We start from the raw sequence: 18967 nt of genomic DNA on the forward strand, positions 1-18967 counted from the left end.
AGAACACCAAACCCATCACTGGGGAGCTGACAGGAAACGTGAGCAAGTGGTGCACACCCAGAACAGAAAGCTACAGAAGAAGCACTTCTTTCTCTCCATCGGCCCCTTGCCAGCTGTAGCTGCAGGGACACATGAACAGACACACATCTTAAACCATCTGCAAGCTGACCCACAAGCAACAGCAATTTGCAAGGATTAATGAATGAGGCCCAGCCATTGCATTTGTGACCCACAGAACTCAGAGATTTCAAAAATGAAGCACTGACAGATTTCTGAAAAGTTACCATATACCAAATATTTGTAGGAGGCGCATCAGGAAAAAACAATAAACACATTTTTAAATCCATATTTATTTGTAGCCTTTACAGAGATGAACACAACGTCAGCATCGCAGCTTTGCCCCAACACCTGGCTGCTGGCTCCACACAGCTGTCACCCACATGAACTCAGAGGATATTCAGACCACGTCTACCATTTTTTAAATTCTTCAACCTTCAGTGTCACTGTAATTTTTGTGTTCACCATCACATACAGCTTAGGTTTCTGAGAACAGAAGTTACCTTTTATTTGGAAAACGAGTCTAATAAATCAGCAGTAAGAAAGAAAAAAATGAAGAAATATCTATTAATAATTTCTGAGTAGGCAACTCTACTGCAAGGTAAAGATACAAGTAGACTGAAAATTAGCAAGGAAATTCGGGTACTACATTCAATCACCAGTGATGCACAATAACCTGAGTTGTCCATTTGGTAACGCAGCTTCCAAAAAGGAAGAAGCCTCTAAGTTTGATTGTCTTTCACAGAAAGTTTTGAAGTTAGTTTTAGTGCCCATAAAAAAGTACCCAACTGATAACGCTGGGGACCAAATTGCTTCCTTCGTCAGAGGGGCTCCTGCGTGAGAGGCAAGCAATTGCCTGCCAGTTTGTGAACTTTGCTGTTGCACTAGCATCAACACCAAGCACGAGGCTATGCAGTCCTCTACAGACATTCTCCTTGTGGTCTGTGCCAAGACTGTAAAGCAAGCAAAGAGCGTGCAACACAATTGAGTTAAGATTAACTGGACCAACATCAGCAACCTGTTTTGCATAAGGCAGAAAGGGGCAAACAATTAGCAGCCACCACCTGGTACAGGACTGAGCAGTCCATCGAGCCCTAAAAAGACCTAAGTCAGAATCATTAATTCTTAGCAAATTCTTATTCAAACAATCTGGCAACAAACATCAATTTTTATTGGTTTCCAGTGACAGGACAGAAAAAAAACTATGAAGCCTCCATTAAGCTTCAGTAAGGGCTCAGAGAGGTGCCAACCAACTCTTAGTGCTTACACACTGCCTATAGACGTTTGTAAGAACCAACATGGGCATTGCAATTCGGACAGAAGTGTTCCACATCTTTCAGAGCATCAACGCAAAATGGAATTAAGCAACAGCCAGCTATGCACCTGCAAGGAAAAAAACACAATGCCTGTCAAGGTTTTATGATTTTTGGTTTTCGGTATTCCACATCATAACATCATGTGGGGCACTGGGAGTTTTCAAGTCCTGGTCCCAGCAGCCTTTCCTCTGCTGTTAGATCCGGCATCAGCATGCTGACCATAGTGCTTTACCACTTGTTACATACACAAGATCATCAAACCACATTTCTGTCAAGGACAAAAAACACTTCCTTAAACTTTCCTACCAAAGCCATCCGCAAAACTGGTGCCACAAAGCTTTAAGACGAACACAGGTGCCCGCAGAGCTAGGTGTTATCAACCTGCTGCTAGGCCCTGCAGGGCTTCCAGCCAACGCCATCTCTTCAAACCACCAAGGGTCAGAATGAGAAAGCAACAAAGCTGAGACTACAAGGCTTTACTACTGCTGAAGGCTCTAAAAGGTCACACAAGAGGAAAAAAAGTGAAGTGCAAATGAATCGACCTACCCCAGCAGGCAGAGGCCACCACATGACAGCCAAGTCAATGCTCCTGGCTCATAGCAGAGACGTGTCACGATCACCTGGTTACAGGAAGGGCAACTCATCTGAACTGGGCGGTCGTAGAACACCACTACTGGTTGGTGCACATACACCGTCTGAACTGTAACTGAACAAAGAAACATTTTGTTTATTCAGTGGGTAAATGAGGAAGAAAAGATAACCAGCTTCCTCTGAACTACAATCAGCCGCAGTTCTGAAATACTTGAGGCTCAGAGCACTGAAATGCACAGTGACAAAGAAATCACCATGACGTTTCCTAATGCAGAACACATAGAATATAAGAATAGGTCTGTATTAAAAACTGCAGAAAGGCAAAGCATGTAATTTATGTCATTTTGCTCTGTATGTATTGTGAGACTTGCTTGATCTTATTTCCTAGTTAGGTAGGAAACACCCGTCAGCCACAGTCCTTCAGTTTCTGCACAGCACCTCTGACAACAACCTGTCTGCTCTTTAATGTGGTACAGTCAAGCTTCAGGCTTACCAGGGCTACTTGTTGGCATGGGCTGTTCTGGGTACTGGGGAGGGTTCACTCCCTTCCCACCTGGTCTGAGGCCAGGATCTGGGACAGGGTAGGGATGAGGATAGTTCACATTGATTCCTACTGTCTCTTCATATGAAGGTGGTGCAGATGGGGCAGGAAAGCCACTAGGAGCAGACATCATATCTAGAACATAACAGAAAAGAATGTCATAACAGAAGAACTTATTTAGAGAAAGCAGCAACTTGTTTCAGACAAACAGCAGGAAGTAACTAGATTAAAATGCACGTTTCACAGCACAAACTGTATTTAATGCCATCAGAAAGACAAAACATAAAAGTTGAACTCAATAGTATTGTTGTTTTTTTCCTTCTCTTTATCTCTTCACAGTTTTTATACATCTTTCCCTCACAAACTAAAAATGCCACAGCCAGGACATGGTGTGTCCTTATTACTGTGCTGAGCTGTCTGGCAGTTTCTCCCAGTTCTCCAGAACTGTACTTCAGATGTGCTCAGTCTCCTCCAAAAGCAAGAAATACGACGGACTGCACAGCGTTTGCTGACTAACATGAGCCTCGTTTGTGGTGAAGTGCAAATAATTAAAATAGAACACTGATCTTTGCTGCAATTTGAAATAAACAAGTGCTTATACTGAAGGGAAAAGAAACCCCAAACGACTAAGCACGTCCAGCTCAATTCAAATCTTTAACAACTCAATCAAGTAGTAAGTGTATCATTTTTGCTGCTTACCCATGTTTCAATCAATGCAAAACACAACTTTACCAACGATTACTTTATTACAGAATAGAGGCTTGCTAACCATTGCCTTTTCCCAATAAGTGTTAACCTAAGATTAGAAAACAGACATCAGAGGGACATTCCAGGAAGTATGGTCAGCATTTTATTTCAGGCAAGACTCACAGCCTGAGTCAGCAATGTGTTACATTCCCTGTGCAACCCCAAAAAGGCACTGATAGACTTTTCACAGTTTCCATTTGTATTTTGCTCACTGCAAATAAGTGCAGAGCAGCTTATACCCTTAATCATGGTATGTTTCAGATACTCTCATCTAAAATGCCATTGATACACAGCTGCCTGGAAAGAGCAACCAACGTATAACACCTGAATGCAAAGGAGAGAAAAAGTTAAAATCACAAACCAACATCGGATCAAAACAAAATTGAGTCTAATGGGCCCCACGTGGGACTGAGATGAATTTCCAACAAATTCACAAACTGTACCCAACTGTTTATGCAAGGACATACGTCATGTGATGAGTAGCTGAGGACAGACAGTAAACTATCTAATGGCTTAAAGCTGGCTTAAATCAGGGGAACTGAGCCAAGCAGAAGCTGGACTCTTCATGGGTTCCTTCCAACTCAAGGTATTTTGTGATTGTATGAAAGGACACTAATTCACTAATTAAAAGATAATCTGAACTTACGCGACTGAAATAAACAGGCACAAAAGAGCTGATGGCAGAGGCAGAAACAGCCCCCAAGTTCTGTCTTCTTAAAGCCCACTCTCAATTGCTGCTTCCAAATGCTTCAAAAGGGAAGACGGTGGCAAATACTAGGCTGTAAGGAAAAACCAGGATAAGACGTAACAAGGAAGTAAACGATGCCAGAAGGTCAGCCTACTGGTTTGCATACGTGCAACTTACTGACAAAACACAATACGCAAACAGTGAATGACCAGTGCACAAACTAAATGCAGGACCAGACCTTTCAGTTGGATACACAAGAATTTCCACATACATCTGGGAGTTTCAGATCCAAAAACCACCCAGCACGGAGAAGAACTGAGCAGTTCTTGCTTCTGCACCCTGACTCTCACAACCCTTCCCCCTCAAGCCTTCAGAAATGCATGCAGCAGGACAAGGACCAATGGTTTCAGCTGCCCATCCCACTTCACATTTCTACTTTTCATAAAACCTCCTGTGTTCCAAGCACACAACAAGGCGGCCATCGGCACACTGTGCCCAGCTGCACTAACATTGGGCAGGTGAGTCACCAGACTCCAGAGAAGGATTAACAAACAGCAGAAGCACCGGCTCCCTCCCCCAGATTTTTCTTTTTGCTTGCGATTCTTCCTTGAGAGAACGGACGCCTAAATCTGCTCACGCTTTCCCAGCTCAAACCACCTGCATTACAAGCAAACGCTGAGGCAGAACAGCACCTGCAGGACACAAAGCACTTTTCTCTGTACATCCCTCACTTCAGAGCTCTGCTGCTCCACAAACAAAGCAGAAAACGTCGGCATAAACAGAGGAAAACGTCTGGTAAGGATACAGCATTCACAAACTGCTGCTGGAGCTAAACCAGCACACTAGATGAGGTACTTATGCTAGCTGGAGACCAGGAAGCAACAAAGCAACAAATTCTACCAACAGAAGAATATTCTCCCACCCATTGGAGAGTGCAGCACAGCACTTTGACACTTCTGTGATGGCACTAAAGCCACATTACATTTCAGGGAATGAAAAGCTTCTAGAACTGTTGTATATTTAGCAAAGGTCAGAAATGCACAGCAGTTTTTGCATAATTTTGCACTTTGTTAATTCAGACACTTTCCTGCTCCCCCAGGTTAATCCTGAACTAAAAGCCCATGCAGCAGTGTGAAACCAGTGCCCCACACTGATGGCCGTGGCTCTCATCTCCCTCTCCTCCTTTGTTTTTAAGGAAAGAAGTAGTAATTCTGGAGCACAGACAACTACGAAGTATTACAACAAAGAGTACAAAAATAAAACCGAGTATCAGTCCCTCTGACATTTATCGAAGCGGCGGTTCGTTAATAAAACAAGTGAACACACACAAGAACGAAAAAGCTGTAGGATTACAAGACCGGCTCTTCTCGCAGTAACTGCAGCCCAGCCCCACGCACCGCTTTGCTGCCTTCGTCCCTCAGAGCAGCTCAAAGAAGGGTTTCAGCTCTCAGTGCCGCCCCGGTGCACAGCGCGTCCGGCACCGCCGGCTGTCCCCGAAAGAAGCCTGCGATCAGGAGAAAGAGGAGGGAACGACCCGCCTCGTTATCCAGGCTGCAAAACCTCTCGTATTGCTTTGGCACTCAGCGTCTGCGGGATTTTTCACTCGAGGAACGTTATTTGGTGAGGACGTGAAGTTGGTGATAAGATTTGCCTCCATTTCGTGCAGCCTCCGGGCAGCAGAGCCTCTTAGTTTTCTTCCTCAAAGAACAGATTTCCAAACCCGGGCCGGCCATGTCAGTGCATCGTCATCTTTCCCTTTCTCTTAGGGAAGCTGGAACTTCCCTATTTCTCTATCTCAAGCTTTCTGTTTCTCTTCTCCCCTCGCAAGAGCCCGGGCTGCTTTCCGGCACTGCGAGCAGCAGCTGAGCCCGGCAGCTCGCAGCGCGACCGCGTTCAGGTGCGCCGGGGTTAGACGGCAGGCATGAAACATAAGGCATTAAACAAAAAGCGGCAGGCATGAAACAAAAGGCGTTAAACAAAAGGCATTAAGCACAAGGCGGCAGGCATGAAACAAAAGGCAGCGGCAGCCGTGTCCCGCTCGGACACCCGAGTCACCCGAGTACGGAGAGCAGCCCTCACCTCCCCCGCCCGCGAGCTGAAAGCGGCGCGCGTTTCTCAGACGGGCTCTTTGGCACAGAGAGCCGCGGCGGGTTGCGCCGAGCAGCCCGTTCTCAGCAGAGGCGCTTCAGGAGAGCGCGGCGTTGGCTCCCCGCGGCCGGACGTCTCCGCGCTGCAGCCCGGCCGCCCGCCGCACGCGCTCCGCTCCCCCCGCAGGTGCTCGGCCGCGGCCCCCGCCGCCCCGGGGTCGCTGCCGCCGGCCTCGGTCGTGCGGAACGACAGACGGGAGCCGAGGCGGCCGGACGGGGCGACTCCGCGGGGGCTCCGCGCGGCGCTCCGGCCCGGGTCCGTCGTCTGAACTCTCCGAAAAAGGGACGGAGCCGAGCCGAGCCGACCCGACGCAGCGAGGCTCCGGGCGACGCCTTCGGCCCTTACCGCCCCACAGAGGATCCGTGTCAGCCCCGCTCTCCCGAACCTCCGCCCCGTAGCGTTTGTCCCGTCCCTTTCCCCTCCCCGTTTGCTCGGACGAATCGCGGCTGCCGGGACACCCCCGGCCCAGCACTCGTGCGGACGAAGCGTTTCTGACGGTGCTCGGGGCGCAGCACCTCGTGCCGCCCGCTGCTGCAGAGCAGAGCACAGCCGACCCGAGCACCGCGCCGTGCGGCTCCTGCAGCTTTCTGCCTCGGGGCACCCGAACTGAAAACAGCGATCGCCCGCTTCCCTATCAGCAGCAGTGGCGGAGCGCGCGTTTCTGAGAGCGAGGAGAAGAAGGGGCTCCCCTTAACTCCAAGGCACGCCTTTGTTACCAAGTCCGGTTACTTCAGCCAACGCTGCACGCAACAAAACAAAGAAAACTATAGAAGCCTCCCAGCAGACACAGTGACTTTAACGAGGGCTCTTACAGGCAATCCATTGGATTCAGCCTCTGGAAACTTGCAACACATTGCTCCTTTCTCCATCCAACCAAACGCACGAAATAAAGCAGAAAATGATCACCGGGCAGATCGCAGTGTGGGATTCAAAGAGCACTGCGTCCCTGCCGTAGCTGAAGTGAGCCAGTTGGCCAGATTTGTCATTGAGAGCTTTAATCTGCTTTGGACTGGAAGGGCTCAGCAGGAACTTTGTTCAGGCTTTTGGCTGAAAGTATCTAAAAATCCACTGAAGTCCTATTTTTGAGCATAAATCCTCTCTTGGACCTCACCTCAAGAAACACACAGAAAGCTTCAATTCAAGTCGTCCCAGAGCCAGGGACAGGACAAAAGGTGTTCGCAATCCAAGTGACAAGAGGTGAACTCTGCAGTCAGAGCAATCTACAGAATTGGCTACAGGTATTCATGCACAGGCTTGCATCAGATGCTGAAGTGCGAGGGCACTGTGAATATTCTGGGAAAGAAGAGGAGGGGAAAGGGAAGGAAACGTGTGATGGGTTTACTTCTGCTTTGATTCGGCTACATTCAGTCCTTCTTCTTAGCATTTGAACCCAAAAGTAAATGTGACTTAGAGATGAATGACTTTCCACCTCTGTTAAGAGGTCCCATGATGATATTTATCATATGATCACATCATGATGTGTGATCCCCAGATGCGTTAAAACCAGAATAACTTTGTGCTCTTTGGAACTAGATTTCCTTTGCCAGGTGGGTGTGAGCAGCTAAGAAGCCACAGCAGAGAGAAGCCAGGACTGAATGCACCTCCTGGGGTGAAGGAAGGCACGAGCTGCACCTGAATACCTTCTTACTCTGTGTCACGTGTTGCTTACATCTCCTCACAGCCTGTCTCCTGCTAAAACTTTTCCCCTTCTGTGGGGACCCAAAATTATTACTCTGTTTTGTTTCATGCTGTCCTCCCTCGCTGTCACAGAATATCCTGAGTTGGAAGGGACCCTCAAAGACCAGACTCCAACTCCCAGCTCCATGCAGGAGGGAACAGGCCAGAAATGAAGACAAATCTTGCTGAGCTCCCCTGCTGTATGAGCTGTGCTCTATGATAAATACACCTTGTTAAAGAGAGAGAGGAAAGGCCACATGGCAATTTCAGAAAATGGAAGTAGGTTCAAAAGCAGCATCCCGTGAGAGCTCCCCCCAGTCTCCTTTCTGATGGAGGGAGGTGCCCAGCAGCCCCACACTCTGTATTTGGCTGTCGATGCTTTTCTCCACCCTACCGTGTCATACAACAGCATCATGAGTCACAGATGTACACACAGTACTGTATGTGCTTTGTCATCACGTTAATTGCAGGTATTTTATGACGGGACACCAGCAGATGTCAGTTTAATCTCAAAAAAGAACTCCTATGCATAGATGATTTATCAGCCTTTGCTTCAGTGAGTTTCCACCAAAGTAACCACTTGAAGCTGGGAATCAGAAGTCAGCGTGCGTTCGATGTGCAGGATAAGCAACCAAGTCTTAATGTCGCCTTGTTTTTTCCTGCCTGGAAATCAAAAGGGTTGCACACACAATTTTTTTTGGTGGTCATTTTGCATATATGAATTTGTCAAGGCAATGCAGTATGAACATTTAATACAAGAAGAATACAGTCAGTCACTTTGTAATTGCAATTGTCAGTCAATATCCTGTCCCACACAACAGCTAACATTTAAGCCATTCATAGGTTTGCTTTTCAGAACACAAATGTTTTAAGGTAGGAACAGGTAAGCTTGCTAAGGCTGGAAAACAAAAACAAAGCAACAGTGCCATCTAGAAGTGCAGTGCTGAAGACAGGAAATACTTTGGAAGATTTAAGTTCAAAGTAACAAACCAAACCAACCCAAACCTCCAAAACAATCCTTCCTACATCATTCACTGCTCCAAGCACGGCCTGGGGAAGGCGTCCCTCCAAGTCCCAGGGCATGAACTTGCAGAGGGGATCAGCGCTGATAAAAGACAAGGTACTTGCACTCATAACATCAGACGGGCCGTAATCAAAGAGCAGCTTCTGCCCAGGGGAATGCTGGCTGCCTCACAACACAGACACTGAATTTTAATTAAACTGATAGAGGTAAGCACTGATTTTGCCAATTGTAAATCTTTCCTATGAAAATCATAGCTCATTTAGCTCCTCTGTGAGCTAAGTTCCTTTTAATATTATTTAATGTGCAATGCCAATGTAAATACTCCTCTGTTTTGCTAACCATTTACGTAACTGTTTAAGTAAACCTAAATAATCTCTTCCTATCTCGTCCTTTTCCTTCCAGGAAACTCAGGACTGGGGTTTGAGGGCTGCCATGAAGCCAGGTACCTTCAGTGCTCACTGCTCTGCGGTGCACATTTGGGCTTTAATAACATCAGATATCCCCAGATAAGTTCTGTGCATGGCCCAGGGAGAAGAGAAAAGGAACGGAGAGCCACAAAAGCACCCTTGGCTTCAAAAACTTTCATAAGAGATACTTCATGACTTTGCAATTCTACCAGCATGGGAACTGTAGGGAAACAAGGCAAGAAGCCCCCTCATATGACAGATAAGAGAAGTGATGTCTTCAAGTCAGCTCTCAGACACGTTATCTTGCATAAATCTTATTTCTCAATTCCTATTTTCTTCCAGTGTCTTTTTCACTTCTCCTGGTACTGGAAGCCAAGGGGATGAAAACGTTCCTTCTCTTCCAAGCTTGCACCCTCCTCACTGTACATGCTGGGTTAGCATGACTGCTAAGGGAGAAGGTTTGTTCCCTTCTCTGCAGTTGGTAATGTGCTGGGTGCCGTTCCTGGGAAGGGCTGGAACATTCACGGGTTTGTTACAGGAAACAGAGAAGCAGCACGGCTACTTGGAAACTGAAACGTTCCTCTGGGATGGAATGGGTAATTACAGCACTGCTAAATCCACCCAAAGCCAATACGAGGACTTTAACGTCCTGACTTATGTTAATGAATTGCTTCCATCAATTCTACATCATTAATTGAAATATAATAATTTAAAATTAATTATGAAGAACATAATAAAGAATTTTACATTAATACTACACCTGGTAGCGTGCAGTTCATATTCCAGCAAACATTTCTGCTTCCACAAAAGCAGGGGCACAAAGCAAACCCAAATAACTGCCATCACAAAATCAGCGTCCCAGAAGAGGGACTGTTTGCAGTCAGCCACTAACTCGTACTACTTCACACACTGCACTGCCAACCAATTTCATGCCATGCACGCATGCACGCGGAATGATCTTCAAGTATTTGCCCCAAGGATCCAGACGTACCACGCCTCGGCCATGAGATGGCGCGCGTTGGCCTCGCAGCGCCGCACCGAGCTTAAATCCTTCACCGAAGTTCCTCCACTGCGCCCTACCGTCACCGAACGAACGGGGTGAGCTTCACGCACAGGGCCCCTAAAGCCGACCTCAGCAAACCCCGTGGAAAGCCAAGCTCACAGCTGCAGGGCGAGGCGGATGGGTAGAAAAGAACACGGATGTCCTTTTGTTGATTTTATGGGACGGCGGTTCAAGCAAACATTACGGACAGCCCGTTATGTACGAGTGTGACTTGTGGCAAGAAAGGAAAAAGGTCAATTTAAAAATCACTCGTATGCAGGGATGGAAGTTGCATCAGTTGCTCCTTAAAGCTAGAACACCCCCAGCCGTCTCTAAGCCCCTCAGCAGCTTTATATCCTATACATATGATTTATGCAATTATATTTCTCATACATGCATACAAAAATTACAGTACTTTTTAAGGCATGAAATGCCATTTATAAGCAGAAAAGATGCATTAGGACAGACAATGTTTTAATGGATAAGTACACCAGTTTCCATCCTTTCTATTTCCTTCCTGCACGCACTACTCTTAAAGCAGATTCCTGCACCCTTTCCAAATTGCATGGCATTTGTTTTCCCCAGCTACAAGAGCTCTCTGTGGTTGCTCACACCTACTGGCCTTGCTGCACAACAGGATCATCTTCAGTATTATCTATGCTCCTTTCTTGTCGTTATTGCCACTATTGCACTTTTACAGACAGATTATTTCCAGATGATACAAATTCCCCGTGAGCTGAAGGATAGTTTTCTCATGGCTCTGCCAGGATGGCAGAACTCCCATCACTCTCTCTCTTTTTTTTTTTTTTTCCTAAATAGAAATGTACAACAGCTAGCAGCAATTACGGCATGACACTAAAACTGAACTTAATTCCTCTTGCTCCTTTCATTCCCATACCTGAGACATTGCAGGCTGCTGCTCCTGGGGCAAAATCTCTTATCTGAGCACACTCCCCCAGCTGTATAAAATGCAGCCCTAGGAAGAAGAGCTGAGGAATAACACCTCTCCAGCTCACAAACAAATGAAGACTTCCATCCCTGTTTTCATGTACAGACTTCAATGAGGTGGCAGCACCTCCTGCAGCACAGTGGAGAGAGCGGAGGTGGCCGTACCTGCAGCTGAACCCCCCCCAGAAAGGCCCTAAAATCACAGAACGGCCAGGGTTGGAAGGGACTTCAAGGATCATGAATCTCCAACCCCCTGCTACATGCAGGGCCACCAACCTCCCCATTTAATACCAGACCAGGCTGCCCAGGGATGGCAGGTGTGCAGTGAGCTGCCATCTTCCTCCTTCCCTAGCAGCTCCAAGTGCTGGTAGTGTAATTGCTGCTGGAAAATCTGCACTGTGCAGTTAGCTGCTGATCAGACCTTCACTTTCATGAAATTGTTTCCATTTAATGTTAACTCTATCGGCAATTGGCTGCTGACAGTTTCTAATTTCTGTTTCCCCATGTCCACGATGCCCTTGGTAGCTGCACATTCAGTTCTCGATCTGACCCTGCTATGTGCTCCCTCATTCAATGCACTGCTTAAATTATTATTTCTAAATCGCTGTGCGGCACTCAGCTGCAGCTCTGGATCACAGGCTGCTGTGACATTGGGTGCCCTTCCAACAGCCGTGCAAAACCAAGAACCCCATTTACTACCACAGCACTTGTGGGAAGCAAACGTCAGAGCAGTTACAGCAACCTGCACAGCACTGGAATCATTTGAGTGACACCACAGGATTCCCACTCAAGCACTGCTGACTGAATGTGGAGATCATGGTTGGGAAATTGGACAAACAGCTTGGAGCTTTTGCAAGATTGCAGAAATTTTGACTCTATGAAAATCCATAAAAAAACCCATTGTTTTGTGCAAAACACCACTAAATTAGGAATCATTCCTCAAACTTTCATTCTTGCCTGCAATCTGGAGTTTTCCCTGTACACAACAGTTGTGTGATGGAACCAAACACGTTTCTCTTCTGATAAAGGTGTGTTTGATTTTGGAGAATTTCTCACACTGTCCTTGGAAATGTACAACAGGCAGAAATGGTCCAAAGCCCCCCAGCTCTGCTCACACGGCCAAACCCCTCCCTGCCCTCCTTACTAAACCTTGGGACATTTATTGCTCTTACAAAATCTGCACTGGGGCCTTGGCTGCTGAGTCAGCAATGAAATAATCTTCATTTTTCCAATTCAGTCTTCTGTGGGAGATCATCACAAACATAGAAATGTGTACAACCAATCCCCTGAACTCATCAGAACTGCTCAGGTTTTGACAGCTTTGTTAGTACAGCCTATTTACTTCTGTCTTGCACACAAATTTCTGAACAAATTATTTACTACTTGATTCCAAAAATCAGATTTTGGATAGGTCCACCAGTGATAGAAAACCTCTCTTTGCATGGAGAGCAAGGACATATGGGAAGGATAGAAAAAGTAATTACCATTCAATTTAAATTATTGCAGTCAGTTTACTCAGAAAATTGCTTTGCCCAACCTGGAACATTTCAAAGGACAAAAGGAGCAGAAGGATTTTATCTAAAGGCAAACACTGAATAATTTTTGTTGCTACCTTCCCATTTTTCTCCTCGTACCAGCAGATAAAAGAGGAACAAGCGATGGATGCTTTCCTCTCCAGCAGGAGATGGCTGGCACAGCACAGGTTGCATGCAGGTGCTGCACAACGTGGTATCAGTGCTGATAAGCTGAAGCTTTTATGGAGGAGGAGGGCACAGGCTGAGGGAAGCAACTGAAGCTCTGTGAGCAATCGGCACTGACAGCTGTGTGAGCACCCCATGGTGCGGGTGTAAATGCATTACAAAGAGTCAATGCTAAGCAGCAGAGCTATTATCAGCAATCATACATTTGATGGTTTAGTAAAAAACACTCAACAGAGTCTTTTAGCATTAGACGATCTGCTGCATCCCCACAGCTCCTCACGCCCTTACACAGAACGCTGCATACAGGTGGTCACAGACATGGCCTCCCTGCCCCACACAGCAGGGCTGAGAGCTGCAGGGACATCTGTTGCATGCCCAGGGGTGCCCACACCTGTGGCAACGCAGCAGATTGAAGGTGGTTCATTCACATCCCTTAAAAACAAAGCTCTGGCAGTGACAGTTTGGAGGCAAAATATTTGCTGAGGTGGAACAAACTGACACCAAAGCGCACCAGTGTTTTTCAGTGCTGGGAGCAATGGGAGCTGAGAGCGGCTTCCCCCGGAGCGCAGGCTGCCAAGGTCTGGGAGCAGAGCTGCTCTATGCTGCAAGCTGAGCTGTACCTCAGAACAGCCTCTGACCGACCCTCACAGCCCTGCAGAGGTGCTCCAAACAAAGCTGTGCACATCCCTGGGCACAGCCCCAGCCCCTCTGGGCAGTGTGGGCACCAGGAGCCACAGCCCCACATCCCACCCTGCGACCTCTTGGAGAGAACACAAACGAGAGCAGGTCTGTGTGCACCACTTAAGAACAGAGGTCTCACTTCAATTAAAACATGCGTTTAAAATTCTGTGAGTGGAGAAGTGTATAAAACCTACAGACCCGAAAACCCACCAAAGTGCCTTACTCACAATGAGCTGACCTCATTTTTAATTTTCCTTTTGCATCTGGAAAAGTTAGACCTCAAAAACCAAGCTTCAATATGCTGAGCAGCTCTTCTGCGGCCATCAGAAACAAATTACCAAGTTGTTTAATTGGCTCAATTATCTTTAGCCATGCCACAAATAGCAAGTGACAAAGGCTTTGCTCCTGTCCACATTGACTGGAAAACAGAGCAGGGCTGATGCTACTGTCTGCAGAAACAACACAGCAATTTATCAAAGACATCTCTCAAACTTTGTTGTAAAAGACCACAGAGTTTGTAGCACAACAGAAACAGAGCAAACGCAGCAACTCCACCACCAGTGTCTACTGGTGCCAAAGCTCTGCTACCTGCACAGAGCAGTGCCAGGCACGTTCCGGGCAGACCTTCTGCAGACCAACCTCTTCTTCACCATGTTCTGTGAAGCAGAAAACGTGAGCGTGTTCAGCCGGCTGGGATATTTTGAGCAGTGGATGAGGATAGGGAAAGGAATAAAAATAGCTTCATTATCATTGCCCTTGAAAGGCTGAAGGGACACAAAGGCTTAAAGTTCTTCTGTAACTGAATGAAGAAAATTCAATCTTTCACTCCTCCACACTTGTATTTAAAATGCTTTGGGATTTTGTTGTTTGCCTGCTTATTTTCACTAAGTATTTTAAGGTCTGCTCGGCGAGCAACGCATTTCTCAGCAAAGCTCATTCTTTCACACTGCAGAGCCCAACTGGCTCTTCTGGCTCCCATGGAATGGGCACCTCCTCCCGTGCCCAAAGGAGCACACCTGCAGCAGACACTGCCTGATTCCCTCTCCTCTCCCTCCCTCCCCTCTGCCCTCCAGTAAGTTTAAATGTAGCAATGAGTGCCTCCAGCCACTGGCTAGTTAACATCAACTCAGACCTGCTCCTTCCCCTTGCCCAGGCTGTTATTTGTGGTTCTGATCTGACCTGAATGATCAAGAGTTATACTTCACAAATGGTTGATCAGCCATGGTACATCAAAACAGAGGGTCTTCCTTCCAAATGGATAATATCAAATATTCAGTCTAGGTATATCTGCTCCCTAAAATGCAGGTGAATCATTTTTATGGGAAAATAGTAGCATCACTTGCTGCTGCAAAACCAAGCTTTTGTTTGGAGCTGATCCAGGCAAAATAAATCTTTAGAACGGGTGGATAAAATGCCAGCAGAGGTGCATTAAGAGCTGGGAACCAGGTACTTCCAATTCTGGCATTTACAGGATTGTAGATGTAACCCAAGATCCTCAGGGTCTGGCCTTCGCTGTGCAAGCAGCTACACTTGGAGTTAAGCACTGTATGGACCACAGAGAAAAGAGGAAAGGCAGCTGACCTTTAAAGGTTTCTTCAAAAAGGCAAAGTAATTATTGTATCACCTAAAAGACATCATGCAAAAATATCTTCTTGACAGATAGACCACCAGAATGTTTGAAATGCGCATTTTGTATTACTAGCTTATCTTTGATATGGTATGAATTTCCAGAGACCAGTGAATCATTACAGAGTGGTTTAATTAAAGTCTTCCACATTGATTGAAGTGCACGAAGCTCCATGTAACACAATATCTGTATTAGCAGAGCTACTGCAGTTTGACCTACTGTCTGTACAGGGTAGGTGGAACACAACCAAAAGGCACATTAGAACAACACAGCTCAATACATATTGGATTCCAAGCCCAGTCTGGTTCCACTCTCCCTCCAAGCAGCCTAACAGAACAAATTTAATTGGCTTAAAAACAAACACAGTGATGTATACCAAAGGGGAAAAATTGAACAAATATAAACCACTTACGACTGAACTCTCTCTTTCGCAAATATTTCCAAGTGTTTTTCCCCCCCTCCAAGCACAATTTTTCGTTTCCTGCAGCACAACTACAACAACAAAGAGCTGATCAATATCACATATGTACTGAGAGCTGATGGCCGTTAGGAAGCAGGGCATTTTGGAGCTCAGAATAACTCGGACTGTGCACAGCTCGAGTTCCACAGTCACACAGCACATCTCCTGACAGTGTTACAAAGGCAGCACTTCAGTGGGAAGACAGTCCTAACACACAGAAGGAATACAGGAACCAACACAGCAGTGCATTTCCCCAGGGTGCTTTGCATGCTGCTAACTGCTGCATTACTGCAGACAGCCTGCATCGCACAGAGCACACGGCAGGGCAGCTGCAGCCGGGCTTCCTCACCAACAGCCGCACCTCAGCACACACAGCAGATCTTTTTTCTGACAGTTGACTGTGAGCAAACCTCACATGGGCCCTATTTTCAGGAAATATTCAATAAAAGGCTCATTGATTGGATAAACACGTGAGCTCACATCCACCCAAACAAAGAGAAGTGACCTACTTCCACTTCTATTTCAGGCCCAAGGAAAGATTGCACTGTTCCAGCACCGCTGTGTTGTGAGCTCAGTGCCAGCACAGCCCTGCTTCTCTTGGTTGGCTTGAATGCTTTCAGAGGTCACAGCTTTGAGCCCAGAAACAAACATCATCACCCTGACTTTGTAACAGCTGAGGATGTCTCCCCCCTCCCCTCCCCACCTCTCTCCCCAAAGAAGGAGATACCCCACAACTTAACATTTTCTAGCAAAGATCCCCTGCTCTCCATTTCACACTTTGTACACTATGGCCTTCCTGATGGCAGCACACACTGCAAGGCAACTGCACCCCCCGAGGCAAATCAGATCCATCCCAAGACTTCCAGTTACTGTCTGCATGGTTGCCATCATCTTAGTCTCAAAGCCATAGCAAAGGGCGACTCTTTTTCCTTCTCTTCAGAAGGTTACCCTCCGACTTTTTCTGAAGCCCAATTCTGCCTAAAGTTAATAGTTAACTCTATTTTGCAGTATGAGCAGACTGTCAGTACTGCTGCCAGGCCCAGCTAAGATGAAGGCTTAACTGTAAGTCAGAGTTTGCTGTTCTGCTGTTTCCCCTCCTTTGTTTTCAACCTTTTGTCCTGTAAGTCCTAACACAAGATTTTTTCTTCTTAGAGGACGAGCCTGCAAATTAATCTGAAGATCTTAGTTACAATTAAAACAATTACTTTCAATCAGACTACTGTATTTAAGTCCCCTTGCTACTAATAGGTAAAATAGCCACATCATACAGGAAATACTGACTGCATTCAGATCTGATCATTCTGATGCAACCTTCCCACCTTGGTTTCATGATCCTGCCCTCCAGGATCCCAAGCAGCAAAGCTCTTTGCCCAGCAGAACAACCAGGAGACGCGCAGGTGTGAGCAGAGCCACCTGGGACAGCCTGGAGCTGCCTGAACAGACAGACCACTTGGGGGTCAGTTTTCCAGACCATCCCCAGCTCCTTTGTTCACACCACTCAAAGGCCACTTGGTCTGTAAATCACCCCTACCTGCTCCACTAACACCTGGCAGCTCCAATCACTGAGCACAGCAGCAAACATTGCCACTGGGTTGCTGTTTGCGGGGATCGGCTGCACGGAGTGCTTTGGAACGAGCAGCACTTCCATTCTGAACCCTTTTAGGAATCATTTTCAAGAGGACTCCAAACATTCGAAGCACAGCAATGTAAGTGGGCACGAAGGCTGAGGTAATGAAGGATTGCTGTTCTCTTGGCACGCTGGGGAAGGATCACACTGGGCTTCCCCTAGAGGAATGTCCCACTGCAAGGCAGTGTGTCACAGTGAGCACACGGGACTGGTGCACTGAGATGCATACAGCATGCTTATTATGGCCTGGGAAGCACCTGCTGCAGGAAGCAGAACCAGGCTGATAAAACCCCATAAGAATGCAAACAAGCTCGTAAGCAATCTCACCATGAATTTCTAGCTCTATTGCAGCTGAGCTCAAGAACACAAGAAGACACATGGAGCAAACAGCTATTCCTATGCTGCCAAGTAAAAAATGCACTTTGAATATGCAAATGAGAAATGTAAGATTTGTTTGGGCTTCCCCTGATAACACATTCAGCATCAGAATGCGCCAAGAAGACTAGACAGGAGGGCAAACAACCAGAAAGAGAGCCACCAAACTACAGACGTGTATCAGGAAAGGTGAGAGCAGAGAACCAGTTCTGAATTACCAAAAAAGGCTGCTGGTCACCACCCAGTTCAACAAACATTTGCTCACCTGTCCCAAGGCCTGGGGCTCACCAAACACTCCACAAGGAGGGATCTCCAGATAGAAATCTTTCCCTTGTGGCAGCCAGCCCTTTAATGAGGGCAGGGAGGGCTGGAACCGGGTTTTTGGAATTGCTGCCACCTGTGCTCCCAGGGCTGCGTCCTTCCCCAGGTGCTCAATTATTGCTTAGGGCAGTGACTCAGCAATTCCCCTACAATATATAAGGAGACCTTTTCCCTATTTGAACGTACTGATAGTGACAAAGATAAATGTAAGAGAGAAGAGCTTCAGTTCCAGTCTGCAGGACAGGTTATGTACCCGTGTGTCGCTCCAAAACTGCCTACAGACCAATTCTGCTCTCTCACTAACATGAGTTGTATGTACACAGCAAGATTCTTTTACAATTGGGTTGTCGATACTTTCCAGGTGCTGAGAGAAGTACAGTTCAGTAGAGCACAGGCAGCTGTAGAGGTCCCGTGCTGGTGCTCAGGGACAGGCAGCCTCTCGGTGGATGCAGGATCTGACAGTCGGTGCCCGCACCGCCCCCCTGCTGGGCGCACCAACGTGCTCTGCTGGTCGCTTTCCCTGAAACAGAATTCGGAGCCTTCTTTTTAATGTGTAGATTTAAAAAGTAGAAAAATGTATCTGCAGCTTTCTTAATGCAGGTAATTCTCCTGCGGTTTTTGTATAAAATATTCTAGCACTGCTTAGAACTTCCCCAGGGGAATCTGCGGTGGCCCAGAGAACTGCAAGGGCTGTGAGGGTAGAAACAAATCGATGCGTGAAAACAAAGCAGAGAGAATTAAAATGGAAAAGGCTGACAGCCAAACCGTTCTGGATGAGCGAATACTGGAATTACTTGAACGGGTGAACGCTGTACAGCTGCATCTCTGCTCGAACGGGGGCCTCAGCGCGATCAGCTCTGAGCATCAGCGCCCGCAGCCCCGGGCAGCTGCCGCCGGGCGCCGGAGTGAGGGGCGGCGTGCGCTGCACCGCAAGGCAACGGCCGGGCCCGGAACTCTGCCGCAGCCCGTTCCTCCCCCTCCTGTAACTGA

At 47.0% G+C, this 18967-nt stretch overlaps 1 protein-coding gene across 4 annotated transcripts; it reads right to left on the reverse strand.

Moving 5' to 3' along the window:
- Positions 1–424: 424 nt before the first annotated feature.
- Positions 425–18007, reverse strand: LITAF (lipopolysaccharide induced TNF factor). Of its 4 annotated transcripts, XM_048962097.1 has the most exons (6): positions 17922–18007; positions 6434–8428; positions 3899–4031; positions 2458–2640; positions 1920–2079; positions 425–1440 (listed from the first exon to the last, which is right to left on the reverse strand). In XM_048962097.1, the coding sequence occupies exons 4-6, from the start codon at positions 2636–2638 to the stop codon at positions 1332–1334; spliced, it is 450 nt and encodes a 149-aa protein (XP_048818054.1). In that variant the 5' UTR covers positions 2639–2640; positions 3899–4031; positions 6434–8428; positions 17922–18007; the 3' UTR covers positions 425–1331. The 4 variants fall into 4 exon arrangements, with proteins under 4 accessions (XP_048818054.1, XP_048818051.1, XP_048818052.1 ...); XM_048962094.1 differs by lacking the exon at positions 6434–8428 and having other exon boundaries at positions 17922–17990; XM_048962095.1 differs by lacking the exons at positions 6434–8428; positions 17922–18007 and adding an exon at positions 6020–6415.
- Positions 18008–18967: the final 960 nt, after the last annotated feature.

Source organism: Lagopus muta, chromosome 15 (assembly GCF_023343835.1).
Source record: "Lagopus muta isolate bLagMut1 chromosome 15, bLagMut1 primary, whole genome shotgun sequence".
Taxonomy (NCBI): domain Eukaryota; kingdom Metazoa; phylum Chordata; class Aves; order Galliformes; family Phasianidae; genus Lagopus; species Lagopus muta.

What these genes read in the sequence shown, in the direction of transcription:
- LITAF (XM_048962097.1), bottom strand. Translation starts at nt 2,638, where the DNA reads ATGATGTCTGCTCCTAGTGGCTTTCCTGCCCCATCTGCACCACCTTCA. An exon ending in CATGCCAACAAGTAGCCCTG is followed by an intron (nt 2,080 to 2,457) that starts GTAAGCCTGAAG and finishes TTCTTTGTTCAG; the next exon opens with TTACAGTTCAGACGGTGTAT. An exon ending in GGTGGCCTCTGCCTGCTGGG is followed by an intron (nt 1,441 to 1,919) that starts GTAGGTCGATTC and finishes TTTTCCTTGCAG; the next exon opens with GTGCATAGCTGGCTGTTGCT.